The 16,458-nt window shown below is 42.8% G+C and overlaps 1 protein-coding gene across 1 annotated transcript; it reads left to right on the top strand.

Moving 5' to 3' along the window:
• Positions 1–688: 688 nt before the first annotated feature.
• LOC137649501 (tigger transposable element-derived protein 1-like) lies at positions 689–1,756 on the top strand. Its single transcript, XM_068382485.1, has 2 exons — positions 689–886; positions 1,121–1,756. The coding sequence occupies exons 1-2, from the start codon at positions 689–691 to the stop codon at positions 1,754–1,756; spliced, it is 834 nt and encodes a 277-aa protein (XP_068238586.1).
• Positions 1,757–16,458: the final 14,702 nt, after the last annotated feature.

Raw genomic sequence — 16,458 nt, 5'->3', positions numbered from 1 at the left:
GGTATTCGACCAAAAAAATTGAGTTCAAAATGTCTCCAAATTCGAAAAAATTTTTGTAACTCAACCAGCCGAGTCATACCGAACCGGTCCAAACAGCATCCCCTGCTAACTTCACGCTGTCAGTTTGAGCCAGCCTGCCATCAAGAAGACTCACGCATTCTCTTGTGTTTTAGATTGTGGTAATGAGTTTTTGTGCTTTTTTTTTTTTATCAACTCTCGGCTTTCATAATGTGTCCAAAGAAAGGCAGAAGTGAACAGAAAGAGAAGACGACAGCGAGAATGACAATAGAACTAAAAAGGGAAATAATTACCAAATTTTAAAACAGCGTTCATGTTTCGAATCTCGCTGCGCAGTATGGAATTCCAAAATCAACAATATCAACTTTCCTCAAGAACAAGGAAGTGATAAAAGCAGCTAATGTTGCAAAAGGTGTGACTTTGATAATGAAGCAACGATCACAGGTAATGGAGAAAATGGAAAAGCTGCTACTAATATTCATCAGGGAAAAGAAAAGGAATTAGCCAGTGATAGCATTAGTGAAGCGTTTATTTGCAAGAAAGTCTTACAAATTTATGGTGACCTAGAAAAGAAAATGCCTAGTATGAAAAGGAATTAGCCAGTGATAGCATTAGTGAAGCGTTTATTTGCAAGAGAGCCTTACAAATTTATGGTGACCTAGAAAAGAAAATGCCTAGTACAAGTGCCGAAAGTGAAACATTTACGTTCAAAGCCAGCAAAGGTTGCTTCGAAAAATTCAAAAACAGATCTGGCATACATCGTGTAACAAGACATGGCGAGGCAGCAAGTTCGAACAAAGCTGCAGCTGAAAGCCTTGTTAAAGAATTTAATGCTTATATAAAGGAAGAACAGTTTCCTCTTCAACAGGTTTTCAATTGTAACAAGACCTGGTTATTCTGGAAAAAATGCCGGCCAGTACATACAATAAAAAGGAAGAAAAATCACTGCCTGGGCACAAGCCTATGAAGGACAGGCTGATTCTTTTGTTGTGTGCAAATGCCAACAGTGACTGTAAAATAAAACCTTTGCTCGTCTATCATTCAGACAACCCCCGGGGCTTTAAAAAGAACATTGTAAAGTAAATTGCCTGCTATGTGGCAGGCAAACACAAAGGCATGGGTGACCAGACAGTTTTTCAATGCGTGGGTGTACAAAGTGTTTACCCCTCAAGTGAAGGAATATCTTATGGCAAAAATATTGCCAACAAAATGCCTGTTAACCATGGACAATGCTCCTGCTCACCCACCAGATTTAGAGGATGAATTAGTTGATGAAATCAGTTTCATCAAAGCTAAATTCCTATCGCTGAATACGACGGTGATTCTTCAGCCCATGGACCAACAGGTCATTTCAAATTTAACAAAACTGTACACCAAAGCCCTTTTCCAAAAGTGTTTCGAAGTGACTAATGACACACAGCTAATACTTCGAGAATTCTGGAAAGAACATTTAAGTATCTTGAGCTGTGTGAATCTCGTTGACAGCGCATGGAGTGCTGTAACGTACAGTACAATAAATTCGGCATGGACAAAACTGTGGTCAGAATGTGTATCGAGGAGAGATTTTGAGGGGTTTCAGTCTGAATCAGGTTCTCCAGTCGAAGAACTTGCTGTCATTGATAAGATTTTGACCATGGGGAAAACTTTGGGACTTGCCGTCAAAAAAGAGGACATTGATGAGCTTATGGAAGGGCACTTTACCGAATTAACAACCGAAGAGTTGTTGCATCTGCAATAACAGTAGCAGAAGGATATGGTGGAAGACCTTTCACCAGAAGAGGATGAAGGAAGGGAGGTGATTCAGAGTGCCTTAATCAATGAAATGTGTTAAAAATGGGGTGAACTGTAGCTTTTTGTTGAGAAATATCACCCGAATACAGCTGTGGCAAATCGTTCCATGAACATTTTTAATGAGCGTTATGTCCCACTTCAGGAGAATATCGCAACAAAGAAAAAACCCGCTTACAATGGATAGGTTTTTAATTAAAGAAAAATGACAAGCAACTGCAGAGATTGTGTCACAAGAGCAAAAGCAGCAAAGAAGGGAAAAAACTCCTGAAGGCATGTTACCCACTGCTTTCATGGAAGGGGACTCCCCTTCAAATCAGTAACACTCCCCCTTCCTTCCTCCACCTCCATTCCCGCATGCCATCACACTGCAGTTACAAAGGTAAGCAAATTATACAAAAAAGTGTTTAAATTTACTTTATTATGTAATTAGTTTTAGTATTTAGTTTTGATAGTTTATATACATGTTTTTACATATTAGTACAATATTTAGTAATAGAATGTGAACATTTATTTGGTACTTGGGAACGAAATAATCTAGTTTACATTATGTTTTATGGGAAAAATTGTTTCAGTTTTCAAACAAATCGGTTCTCGACCACAATTCCTGAACGAATTTTGGTCAAGAACTGAGGTATTAATGTATTTGAGATTTAACATAAGTATTTACAGTATTGTACAAGATCAATCGAATGTTCATGCCACACCAGAAGCTAATTAATAATATACAAAGTTTTTTATGAAGTAGGTGGTCTTGAGTTAACTTCCCAAACTTCTATGCAACGAGGGACAGATGAAGTTGCTTACTTTTAGATATAAAGGATGAAATGCACGAACACAACTTCTGATGATGAATGTTGAAAGTTTCAAACTTCTTTGTCTACTTCAAAATACTCTATCATTGTGTGTTGTGACTATATTTCAGAGTCAAAGAGGGTGTAGCTGAAAACTGTCTACAAATACCAGCGGTGTATCATTCTACTCTGCCTCCTCTCGCTCGTCACCTGTCCTTTATATATGAGGGCCATTGTCCCTAATGTTCCTGACAGACGAAAAGCGCCCTGGACCGGACTTACGCAACATGACAGAGCGCCATGGACTGACTTCAATATTCATACCATCGCCGAAGGGGTATCTAAAACTCTCGTTTCAGAACAATGACAGTTCAGTCATAATTTACATCAACATATATAAAATGAATGGTTTTATTTTAACATCAACCATACATGAAAAAGTAAGCCGTTATCCCAAGTTTTGTAATACAATATATATAAATTTAATGTACATATAAAACAAGGACATAACTTCATCAACAATTTCCTTCTACATTAGTTCAAATCCTTTAAAATAGCATTCAAGGCACAGTTTCTTCTTAACAGATTTGAGGGTTTTGATGATGTGACTGCTTCCCAAGCCTTTTCAATGATTTTAAGGCAGTTGATACGGAAATGCTTTTTCCAAAACTTTTGGAGGGTGTAGTTAGTCTTATTGGTGACCTCGAAGCATTTTTGTATAAAGCTTTTTTAAGTTTAAGGTCATCTGCTGATCCATCAGTTGGAGTATTGGAGTGGTGTTGGGTGGCAGGAGCTTGGTCTTAATAAATTTGAACTCTTCCATTAGATCATCTCTAAGGAGAGGAGGATGAACAGGAACATTGTCTATAGTATAACTAACAAGCCTTGGAGCAAGAGGCTCTTCTCCAAAAGATACATTTTGACTGCAGGACCGAAAACCACGTTAATTCATTCCACAAACAAAATGACGGCCATGCAAGCCTTGTTGTTTAACCTCCACAGGATATTCAGTTGCTTCTTCTTGAAGGCTTGTGGATTCTCTGAGCAATCACCAGAAGTGGTTTAATTTTGCATGGGTTCCTACCTGGCAATTGCCTTTTCTTCTGCCGTAATCAAGGTCCTCCTGGGCATCATCATCTAAAAAAGACCGGACTGGTTGCAATTAAAAACTTGCAGCAGTAAGTTAGATTCAACATCCTGGAACCTTTTAAAATCTGAGATTAATGCCTTTGCTGCCTTGATATTACAGCCAGCAGCCTCACTGTGTTACACATCACTACGGATGTCAGTTTTTCTCTTGAAATTTTCAAACTCACTCTGGCTTGCATTGAATGTTTTATTTTATATTTATGATGATCTACTTGGTTCTTTTTTCAAAAGGTCAGCATACAATACTTTTGGTTTTCACAAAGACTGTTCTTGGTAATCATATCACCTGCTAATTGCACCCATTAATCCAGATAAATAGCAACATTTGAAGATTTATGGGCCGCTCATGAATGGTAGTAATAAACCTTCCTTAACGTTACACAGACTCGTGAAACTAGCATACAAGGACGACGGCCATCAAATAAATTTTTTTGGAATGATAGCTGGGTATATGGGTACACGAGAGTTCTTGTCCACCTTACCCAATCTTCCACCAACTTAGATAATACCTTGCTAGACGATGTATGGAGAAAAGCAAAATACGACTTAACTTTGGAAGATGACTGATTTCCAACTTACTTTAAAGTTGGGAAACATCTGCTTTATGTCAACAGCTACAGAGTCCTGGTGGAATTGTAAAAGGATACCAACAAGGTTATTGGTCAGGCTTGGGCCAGTTAATACCACATCATTGAGCTTTTGATGGCATTTGTGGACTACGAAAAAGCCTTAGATAGTGGGCACCGACCAATTAGGTGGAAAGTTCTGCGTTATTATGGAGTTCCTCTTGAATATGTAAATTTGATTAAGTCTGCTCATGGGCCTAGCAAGTATAAAGTTAATGTTAGCGGAGACCTATCAAATTAATTTTCAGTGAAGAGTGGAGTACTCCAAGAGAATGTGTTGTCACCGATGTTGTTTATCCTACTCATGGATTTTGTAATGCATAGAACAGTTAGGGATGGTGGAGAAGGATTAAACTGGATTGGTTAACAGGATATTAACTGACCTAAAGTATGCTAATGACACCGTCCTTATTATCAGAACACCACAGGGACTTGCAGAGCTTGCTTACCCGAATGTATGAAATATCACATAAAGATGGGCTTAAGATCAATAGAAGAGAGATGATCAGAACAGGATATGTAATGAAAGATGAAATATTATTGGAAGGAGAAAGGATTAATGAGGTGGAATCATTTAAGTACCTACTAACTATGATCTCCGATACAGGATCTTTAGAATTCGAGTTTAATGAAAGATTGAAAAAAGCAAATCAGACAATGGCTAGGTTAAGTAAAATTTGGAAATCAAATCGCCTGAAATTACATAAAAATCAGGCTATATATCAGTTTCGTGAGATCAGTTGTACTTTTATGGACATCGAGTCATGGTTTGACAATGAAATAATATCCAACAGATTTTGTAGATTTGAGAACAAAGCCCTCGGAAGAATATTGGGAGTTAAATGGCAGGCCACAATTGGAAATGAAACTATAAGAGATTACTCGAGTACCATATGTGGATGAGATCATGATGAAGGGTAGATGGAGATGGTTTGGGCATGCTCTATGCACTCCCCAAGAGATTATTTAGCCAAACTCTTATCTGGGCTCCACAAGGCACTAGAAGAGTTGGAAGACCCAGGCCTACATGGCTGAGGACCGTGAAGCATGAAGTAGGAGATGATAAATGAAGAAGTATTGATGTAAAACCTCAAAATAGAGACGACTGGCGAAATCTAATGGATGCCCTTTGCGTCAATAGGCGTAGGAGGAGATGATGAAGATCATGATGATGATGATGATGAGCGAGACACCACGGAATTTAGCGGAGGAATCGAAGATGACACGAATCTTATCAGGTTGCTTTTGATGATAAACATAAAAAAAGAGGCAGATACCAAAACTCATGTGTCGACAGTTTGGGAAGGGGGCTATCTCAACATGGCATGTTCGAAAACCTCCCATAAATTCAACTTTATGTTTTCTCTTCTCTACATTTTTAAAAAGACTTCCATTCAAGGTATTCATACGATTCAAGACATATATTCAGTTATTTGTCAAACTAAACTTATTAGTGTGGAAAGTTAGAGGGGCAACTCAGTTTCCACCAGTATCTCTTGTAAAGTCTTTAATCATAATATTTAAAAACTTTAAGTCCTTAACTGAAAGACCTAGCATTTCATCCTCTCTAGTTCTCTTGAGGACAGAACCTCCAGTTGATTCCTCATACATGTTAAACATTTTGTCACAGTTTCAAAAGATGGGGACAGCCATTTTGCAGATGTTTTTGACATGCACTTGCAGAAAGGATTTGGGACCCCTTTAAGCAAACTTCTCCTATAATGATCCACCCTGAGCTGGTTTTCTTTGCAAAAGGAGCATCCACAGGGCTAATCTGTTGGTCCCAGATGCGGTGAGCAGACGGTACATCACAGCTGTCTTCAGTGACGCTATCAAACACATCACTCCTGTCTTCAGTGAAGTCATCGTACACATTTTGGCTGTCTTCGGTGACTTTCAGATAACAGAACCTCTGGCTTTTGCTTTGTTACAGTTTTTCAGTTAACAATATCTATGGAAGATGTACCTATGAACATTCTCGTTGCTTGTACAGGCTGTGAGATCTTCCCTTCATGAGTGCAGAGGTTTCCTCCCGCTATGTCCCCTCGTGTTTTGTCCTCACAGCAACATTCCAATTGTGTTCTCTCACGGCAAGACAGTCTCCTGGCTCTTTTTTTCAACAATCATCGCTTCCCATGGGATCAGTAGCACACTGAAATTGGGAATCATACGATTGGAAACAGCAAATAGGAATCGTGCAATCGAACTATAATCGGGAATCCCGTGATTTGAAACCCCTCAATCGGAAATTATGATCGTTCTATATATGATTGTTATTTTCAAGTCACCAGGGAACTTGTATACCTGTCACCTGATACCTGTCCCTCCCTAGTGCTACCACCCCAGTCATGCTAGCCCGAAGGAAAAAAATGAGGTCACCAAAGCACAGGACTACTGATCGTGCCAAGACTCATGAGTCTATGACCGATTCCTAGGGACAGTTTCACGGGAGCAGCCACTCTGTACCAAAACCCAACCCCAGGAAGGTTTCTTGGTACAAGGTTCAGGACTCACACTCCTACTGGCAGTACTTGGTCTTGTATGAGACAATGTGAGCACAGGTGGTCAGGATGATTTGCAGGTGTCCTTTCCTGCCTTGGATGACATCGCTCAAGATCTTCCTACTCACCGAGACTTCTGCTTGTGACTAAGATTTAACCAGACATCAAGATCTTCCAAATACTGTCGCACATTAAGGTTTAGAACTGATGACTTCTCAGATCGATCTCAGTGCTCATACAAGCATAGAGATGCTATACCGTGCTTATGCGGTCATCAGCAAGGATACAATCCAACCCAGGACAACCATTTGATTGCCCCGTTCTCTTTACAGATCAGCTGGCTGGTGTCCTAGGGGAGGAGGGATTCTTTGATGAAACATAAGACGATGTCATCAAAGAAGTCCAGGAAGACCAATTGATAGAAGTCGCATACAAGTGACTCCTACCGTTTCGCTCCCAATGAGGGTGACAATGCATTACCGAAAACATTCCTCTCAGGGAAGGAATCCTAGTGCATTCTCGCTTCATTCCCGAGGAAATCATGACTGAGTAGCCATATCTGTACACGATAGTGGAACTCACCCACCCGCTATCTGTGCTCGGTTCTTATGAGAACGATCATGCACTGCCAGCAGGCATAAAGGGTGCCGCCCTTCTTTCCACTTTCCAGATGTTTAACTTCTCTCTCCCTCTCTTCGGGAAAGCGAGAAGCGGTGCATTCCAATATTTTTACAGGAAGAGAAAGACCAACCCAAGGAGTATAAAAAAGTCACTTAAGCACAGGGTAACCTATTTGGCAGAATTCTAACAGACATTGGCTAATAATTCTGCATGGCTTTGTGAAAGGGATAGTGATGTACCAAAACTCTTACTACATAGCTTCATAGCAGGGACAGAAATGTACTAAAACTTACTATATGGCTTTGTGGTACTCATAGTGTGTATCAAAACTCTTACCACATGGCTTTGTGGAAGGGATAGTAATGTACCAAAACCCTTACTACATGGCTTTGTAGAAAGAATAGTAACGTACCAGAACTCTTACTACATGCCTTTGTGGAAGGGATAGTAATGTACCAAAACTTTTACAACATGGTTTTGTGGATCAGATAGTAATGTACCAAAACTCTTATTACATATCTTTGGGGAAGGGATAGTAACGTATCAAAAATATTTCTACATGGCTTTGTGGAAGGGATGGTAATGTACCAAAACTATTACTACATGGCTTTGTGGGAGGGATAGTAATGTACCAAAACTATTATCCCATGGCATTGTGGAAGGGGTAGTAATGTACGAAAACTCTTGAAAGGATGATAATGTACCAAAACTCTTACTACATGGCTTTGTAGAAGGGACAGTAATGTAACAAAACTCTTACTACATGGCTTTGTGGATCAGATAGTAATGTACCAAAACTCCTAATACATGGCTTTGTGGGCTGGATAGTAAAGTAACAAAACTCCTAATACATGGCTTTGTGGGCTGGATAGTAAAGTAACAAAACTCTTACTACATGACTTTGTGGAAGGGATAGTAATGTACCAAAACTATTATCCCATGGCTTTGTGGAAGGGATGGTAATGTACCAAAACTATCATCCCATGGCTTTGTGGAAGGGATGGTAATGTACCAAAACTATCATCCCATGGCTTTCTGGAAGGGATGGTAATGTACCAAAACTATTATCCCATGGCTTTGTGGAAGAGATAGTAATGTACCAAAACTCTTACTATATGCTTTTGTGGAAGTGATAGTATTGTACCAAAACTCTTACTACGTGGCTTTGTGGATCAGATAGTAATGTACCAAAACTCTTACAACATGGCTTTTTGAATGGGATTGTAATGTACCAAAACTCTTACTATATGGATTTGTGGAAGGGATAGTAATGTACCAAACCCTTACTACATGGCTTTGTGGAAAAGATATTAATATACCAAAACTTTATTACATGACTATGTGGAAAAAATAGAAATATATCAAAACTCTTAATACCAGTGCTACATCTCATACGGCATCAAGCATGAACACCATGGGTTAGGATTCTGGCAGCAACCATCTTCTCTCTCCTGGCTTGAGAGGTTCTAGAGAAGCTTTGATGACTTCATTACCATCGTCAGGACGATTCAGGGAATGCAGCACTGACAACAGGGAACCAATGTTAAGACCTGGACATGGGGGACACATCTTTCTCAGGTTTGGAGTCTTCTGGCATAGGAGACTTCTAGGATTAGCCTAGCAACTTTAAATACATTGCCTCCATCATTCCTAAAGAGGCAGAAGGCAAGAACCTTTCTGACACCGCAGCTATCTCATTAGGGTGTCTTTGGATCCCGAAGAAACAAGAGGAAGAAAACACTAGAGAAAGTTTATCGCTTGTAGCCATGATCTGAGAATGGTAATCAGTTGGTAAGCCAGCCACATGGCCAGGCAGAAATGGAGGAATGGATTTTGGCGATCAAACATTAATTTCCAAAAATGGAGGAAAGTAGTGAATATGCTCCCGTATGATCAAAATTCCTGCTGAACAGTAATAGTGTCTTCTGAAATTTCCTTCGTCACTGGAAAACTTATTCTACACTGGCTTGCACACCAGTCATTGTTCCACAATTATTAGAAGCATCACTGAGAACCAGCCAGGGGTTTCCCTTTTGGTTTCTGTACAATAGGAAATACAGGAAAATCTGGCTTGGTGACTGATTGGCTATTTCCTCTTCAAGGGTAACTCCACTCGGACCCCACATCTGGAGATCCTTCCTTTCACAGACGAATCCAAAGAGGGGGGGGGGGGCATGCCTGGAGTACATGAAAACTTCCAGAAAACTGTTCACGTAAGTAGTCCAAGCAGCACTTTTTGTTGTCTTCAAATAGGGCATAAAATGTCACCTGTTAGCATTGAAGAACAATAACTTCCCCTTAGTGACGTATGTCTATAAGCAAAGCAGTACTGCCTCACAGTCCCTTCGCAACCAGGCACACACCTGAACAGCCAAAAATGTGATAATCTATACTAAAGATTCATTCCAACAAAAGAATGTTCTATCAGACACTTTGAATCACCAGGACACAGTGCCCTCATCTCCCTTTGCTGAGGAACCTATGAACCTATGCTTTCCTCTCCTCAGTAAAAGGCTGTCACTCTGCCTTTAACTAGATCTCAGACCTTTTTTTCCCTGAGGATCAGCCTGGGTTCAAGAATACCTTTGAACTGTCTTTCTTCTCCAGGAACTTGAGCCCCTTTGGGATTCCCTCAAGTACTTAGGTTTCTCAACGTACCTTCCTGTACCCTTGCTCGGGCATCAGATAGGATTTGACCCCTACACTACTCACAAGCTCCAGTCTTAGCATTATGATGGAAGTATTCTCTCCTACATTCTGTGTGGACACAGCAATACTACTTAAAGAGATCTCAGGTCCCTTGTGGAGCACCAAAGACTTTTACACACGGGAAGGGTAAAGATGAAGATAATCAAGAACATTGCTTCTTCTGACTTGTGTACCTTCATTCATGCTGATCCAATGAGATCCTGGAATCATCATCCTGATTTTAACGTGAAGTCAGGGATTTCAGGTGTACCCTAAGTGTCAGGAAGAATCTGCCCCTGGCACATGTATTAAAGGTAGGAGTTAGAAGCACCAGACAACCTTCACCAAGTCCCTGGATACCTTTACCCTGGGACCTGTGGTAGCTGCTCAGCAGGCTGCAAAACAAGCCTGACACCTACATGAGACAAAAAGCATTTCGTTCAAGATAGCAGTCTTCTCCTCCCTTGGGGTGCGACAGTCATGCTGTTATGTTACTAAACTGGATACTAGGGGGCTGTTATGTTACTAAACCGGATACTAGGGGCAAGTTAAAATATGCAACCAAGTAACTTCTCATTACAGTTAGGTTTGTAATGAAGTATCTCTCCCATCTAAGGGGAAGGATGGATGGATTGTATGCACAGCCATTTCTCTATAATGCCCATACTTCAGACTTTATATCCTTATGGATAGAGATTCTTCAATGACCTCTGACTACTTAATGGTATGGACCTTATTCTAACACCTGCAACATCTTCATGGTCAGGTAGTTAGAAAGTTGATAGGAAGAGTCATAATTCTAATTTCTCTACAAGACCAAAGTACATCAACATTTCACAGGTTAGTTAGCCAGCCAGATTGGTTATAGAGGACTGTCTCCTTCCCAATGAGTCTATTAAAAGTTGATGGTTTGCATTATGTGCAGGAACCTTTTAAGTTTCACTTCTTGCCTCAACCACCCTCAAATTCTAGGTTGAAGGTAAAAATAAGGTTTGTTCTACCAGTTGGATGGGGTCCCTTCATTTCATCTAACAGATAACCATAGTTTACCTTGTTAAAAATTTAATTACTGTTCCAGCTTTACTGAAGTAATACCCATATTGAAAATCTCAGGTTTGTATAGTTAGGAAAAATAAAAATTATTTTTAAAATGTGATTTTTCTCTCCCCTGCTGAAGTAACACTCTTCCCTCTCAAGATAAGAGCCTACTCTTTTGATAACTGTTTTGTCATTTATCAGCCCTTTCTTGAGAGTCATGTGTACAGATAAGTAATGTCAATAAATTTAGAAAACAAGACTAATAATGTGTCCTCCTGCCATCCTTATCAGACCAGCTGCTGCCATTTTGATTTACTGCTAAACTTTAAACATCCCTCTAGTTTTTTTTATATCACTTGCAGTATTAGACAAGGGCTGCCTATATCCTGTGCTTATCTTCCAAGTGGTCCTAACTGCAATATTTTAGTTACCTAGTTAGGACCTTGTTATAACAGCTGTCCAAGTCTATCTGTCACAGATTTCACATTTTTCCCTGAGCAACAGTCAAGAGAGGCAGAGATTTTTTTCCCCTTGTTTACCTTGCATCACTACATTCTCACCATTAAATTTTCAATATCATCATTGATGTCCAAAGGTTACTGTAGTCAAAATCTTTAAAGTTTTACAGAAGAAATATATTGAATTTTGTTTCCTACCTGTGGGATCCGTGTGTACGATATGTTTTCCCGCGCAGTTATAAAGACGTGCGGAGCCTATTGCAGGCCCTTGTAATCTGGGTATCTGATTATTAAACAATGAATCGTCATCGACTCTTCTTCCTCAACCCCAAGATGGCGCAGTGAGATATGAACCTACGCCTGTGGAGCGTAGATCAGGATGGCACCACCTAATAGACCTCGTCTTGCAACGCCCTCCAGGAGGGCCATCGCAACTCCGTCACTTCGTCAGGCCCGCGACACCATTATCTCCCAGCAACAAGCTATCATTGCACTGCAAACCCAGGTGGCTAACCTGCCGGTAGCCAGAGTGCCACGTGTGTTCAATGCTTCAGCTCCTGAGAAGTGTGATGTGGAAATGTCTTCAGCGGCGTTCAGGACATGGAGGCGGTCTATGGAGTGCTGGATACACCTGAACAGGTGGCCTAGTTTGGAGGCCGTCATGCACATCCGTCTTCTGTGTGTGCCAGCTCTACAGAGAGCTTTAGATGCAAAGTTCTCAGCGGCCCAATGGTCATGTGTGAGCCCCAAGGAGGCATTAGATAGCGTTGAAAAGCTAGTACTACGGTCATCCAACCAAGCAGTGCTATGGAGCGAATTCTTTAATGATGTTCAGGCCACGGATGAGCCTATCAATGTGTATTTTCAAAGGTGTTCTCAGTTAGCTCTAGATTGCAAGTTCGAGTGCCCACAGTGTAATTCCGATCTGTCTGAATATATGCTATTGCGTAAAGTGATGGTAAGGTTGAATAATTTAGTGCTTAAAAGAGAAATTTTTCAAAGTTATCATAGGTATGATAGCGTAGACGCCCTCAGGGCACAGTGCATAGCATTTGAAGCTGCGGTTAGGGATGTAGGTGAGAGCGGGAAAATTTCCCGCCAAATTTCAAGTTATCCGCCAGTCGAGGCAGCCAATGTCACGGAGGAGGGGGAGTGTGCAGCCGCCACTATCCACCGTGCTGTGCATCGTACGCCGCCAACGAGGTGCGGCAACTGTGGCAGTTCGCACTCCGATAAGAATTCGTGTTTGGCCAAAGGTGTTACTTGTTATAATTGCCAGAAAGTGGGGCATTTGAAGAAATGCTGTAGGGGCAAACGTAAGGTCCTGCCAGAAGTATCTAGTGCTGTAGTGATTGCATCTACCGCCGTTGCGGGACAACCGTTATTGAATGTATCAGTGTCAGTGCCGGGGGGGAGGGGGTGTGTACCCACCACCGCCGTTGCCGATACGGGGGCCCAGGTTTGCGTCGCTGGCAGCGAGCTGTTGCAGCTGCTGCACCTCGACCCCGCGAAAGTTGAAAAGCAGCAGACGCTGAGAGATGTTGCAGGCATTCGTTTGAAGTGTTTAGGGGCAACTAAGTGTTGTGTATCATTAAATGGTCGATCCTCTATGCAGGAGATTTTCTTCGTGAATTCTGCAACAAATTTATACTTGTCATTGTCAATGTGTAAAGAGTTGGGTCTAGTCCCAGCTACGTTCCCCTATCATCTCGCCAGTGTAGCCACCGTTGATACAGTAGAGGAGGTGGATCTCTCACGTCCGACAGTGTTACCATTCCCCCCGCTGGAAGAAAACGTTCCCTTACTTCAAGATTGGCTACTCCAACGTTTTTCGGCGACAACCTTCAACACCTCCAAGTCACCCCTCCCAGTTATGGAGGGCCCACCCCACCGCATCCACCTCGTCACCGGGGCCATACCCTATGCTTGCCACACACCTGCAGCGGTCCCAAAGCACTGGGAAGATGAAGTCAAGGCTCAGCTGGAGGAGGACGTACGTAGGGGCATCATCCAGCCAGTACCACCGGGGGAGGCCACAGAGTGGTGCGCCAGAATGGTAGTAGTGGCCAAAAAGGATGGCCACCCGAGGAGGACAGTGGATTATCAGCGCTTAAATGCATGTTGCAAGAGGGAAACGCACCATACACCAGCACCCTTTGATATAGTATCTGGTGTACCTGTTCGAAGCTATAAGACTGTTGCAGATGCGTTCTGGGGTTTCCACCAGGTGGAGTTGGATGAGGACAGCCGAAGACTGACAACTTTCATAACCCCATGGGGCAGGTACCAGTATCGTCGCACCCCGATGGGCCATTGTGCAGCTTCCGATGCCTACACTCGACGGTTTGATGACGCAATTATGGATATTCCTCGCAAGTACAAGTGTGTAGACGACACCCTTCTGCATGACATAAGTGTTGAGGGAGCCTTTTGGCACACCTTTGATTTCCTGGCTACCTGCGCGAAGAAAGGCATTACCCTAAAACCAGAAAAGTTCTCATTTTGTAGGAGAGAGGCTACCTTTGTTGGTTTTCACCTGGGGTGGGACTCGTATGAGCCTACAAGTGAAAGGTTGGCTGCCATAAGAGACTTTCCCATGCCAGCCCAACCATCAGTTACGGATATCAGATCCTGGTATGGTTTCGTCAACCAGCTGGCACCCTTTTTGGCCACCGCGCCCCTCATGGAGCCCTTCCGGGAACTACTGAAGAAATCTACAGGAAAGAAGGTATATTGGGACGAACAACTGCAACACAAGTTCCGACAGGCTCAAGATATTATTTGTCGGCTGGCAAAGGATGGACTACGGTATTACGACAAGACTAGGCCTACAGCAGTAATCACAGATTGGAGTAGGGAAGGTATAGGTTTCGTTGTCCTGCAACAGTACTGTGGTTGTACCTCCCTAGAGACCCCTTTTTGTTGCAAAGGGGGTTGGCGGCTGGCTCTGTGTGGGAGTCGTCACCTGTCTGCTGCCGAATCCGGATACGCAGCAGTGGAAGGAGAAGCTTTGGCAGTGGCCTGGTGTCTACGGAAAGCAAGATTGTTTCTGTTGGGATGCCCCTCCCTCATTATCGTAACAGACCACCGCCCACTAGTGAAGCTTTTGGGGGATAGGGCCCTCACAAATGTGGTGAACCCAAGGTTATTCCGCCTTAAAGAAAAGACTCTGCAATATAAGTTCACAATAAAGTACCTGCCAGGAAAGTGGAATTCAGCAGCCGATTTTCTATCTCGGTACCCCTCCCTAACGGCAGTCCCAGATAAGGAGGACACCATACAAGAAGAAGATATCTCCGCGGCGGTAGCAGCAGCAACAGTAGCTGTATTGAGCCAAGATGACGGTATTACAATGGACGAAGAGATGGTCATGGACGCAGCAAATAATGATCCCGTATACCAGTTGTTGCTCGCAAGAGTCCGTGCTGGGGACTGGCCTAAGCAAAAATCCCAAGAACTACAGTGTCTTCGACCCTTCTACAGCGTAAGGGACAGGTTGGCTGCTGCACAAAGTATGGTGACATATACCCATGAGGAGGGGGCAGTGAGATTAGTGATACCTGACTCATTACGTAATAAAGTAGCAAGGAACCTGCATGCCAGCCATCAAGGGCTAGATTCGATGTTACGTCGTGCAAGAGCAACCGTGTATTGGCCTGGAATAGCAGGCGACTTGGAACAATGCCGAGCTTCCTGTGATGTCTGCAACCTGCACACGCCCTCTTCACCGCCAGAAGTCATGATTGTTACCCCTCCCCCTGAGTACCCCTTCCAGCAGACGGTGGCTGATCTCTTTCAACTCGAAGGACAAGTTTATTTGGCCTACGCTGACAGACTGACGGGTTAGCTAGAAATAGCGCATTTCCCCAAGGGAACTGGTTCCAACAAAATTATAGCGAAACTACGTGGCTACTTTTCCAGGTGGGGGGCTCCCGAGCAACTCTCCACTGATGGAGGCACTAACTTGGCTAGTGAGGAGATGATGGACTTTCTTAAGAAATGGAGGGTTACCGTCCGCCTTTCATCTGCTCATTATCCACAGTCAAATGGGAGGGCAGAGGCTGCTGTGAAATCCGCCAAAAGAATCATCCGCTCGAACACGGGGGCCAACGGTAGTTTGGACAACGACAGGTGCACACAGGCAATGCTGCAATACCTGAATACGCCCTTGAGAGAGATAGGCAAGTCACCAGCTCAACTAGCAACAGGAAGAGCACTTCGTGATGGTGTTCCTACAGCAAGACAGCAGTGTAAGGTAGATCGCCACTGGAGAAGAACCCTTCGACAGCGGGAAATATTGATGGCATCGTCTAGTGACAGATTTCCCCAATCACCAAGACAACGCTCTTGCAACATGACTCCATTGCATGTGGGCACCCAGGTTAGGATTCAAGATCCCGGGACTAAAAGGTGGGACAGATCAGGTGTCATCATCTCCCATCACCCATACCGGCAGTACACAGTAAGGCTTGACGGGAGTGGAAGGTTATCATTGCGCAACAGAAAACATTTAAAGGGACAGATAGCTTGTCCCACGCCCAGCCCACCGTCTGACCCAACCCCTAGCACCACACCAGCTGACAGCACCAGTGAGAGCCCGCCCAGGTCTAGCTCCCCCACACCCAGCCTACCCCGTGCTACGAGACCACAACGCTCCAGGAAAGAACCTGGCTGGCTCACTGAATTTGTTAAATAATATGTAATTGTCATTGCTTTTGTGTACTGCTAGCCTATAAATATATGATTTCCTTGTCCACGTGTTATTATGGATTTTTTT

Source organism: Palaemon carinicauda, chromosome 11, assembly GCF_036898095.1.
Source record: "Palaemon carinicauda isolate YSFRI2023 chromosome 11, ASM3689809v2, whole genome shotgun sequence".
Taxonomy (NCBI): Eukaryota; Metazoa; Arthropoda; class Malacostraca; order Decapoda; family Palaemonidae; genus Palaemon; species Palaemon carinicauda.
Note: the sequence above shows the minus strand (reverse complement) of the source record. Positions and strands in the feature narration are given on the sequence as shown.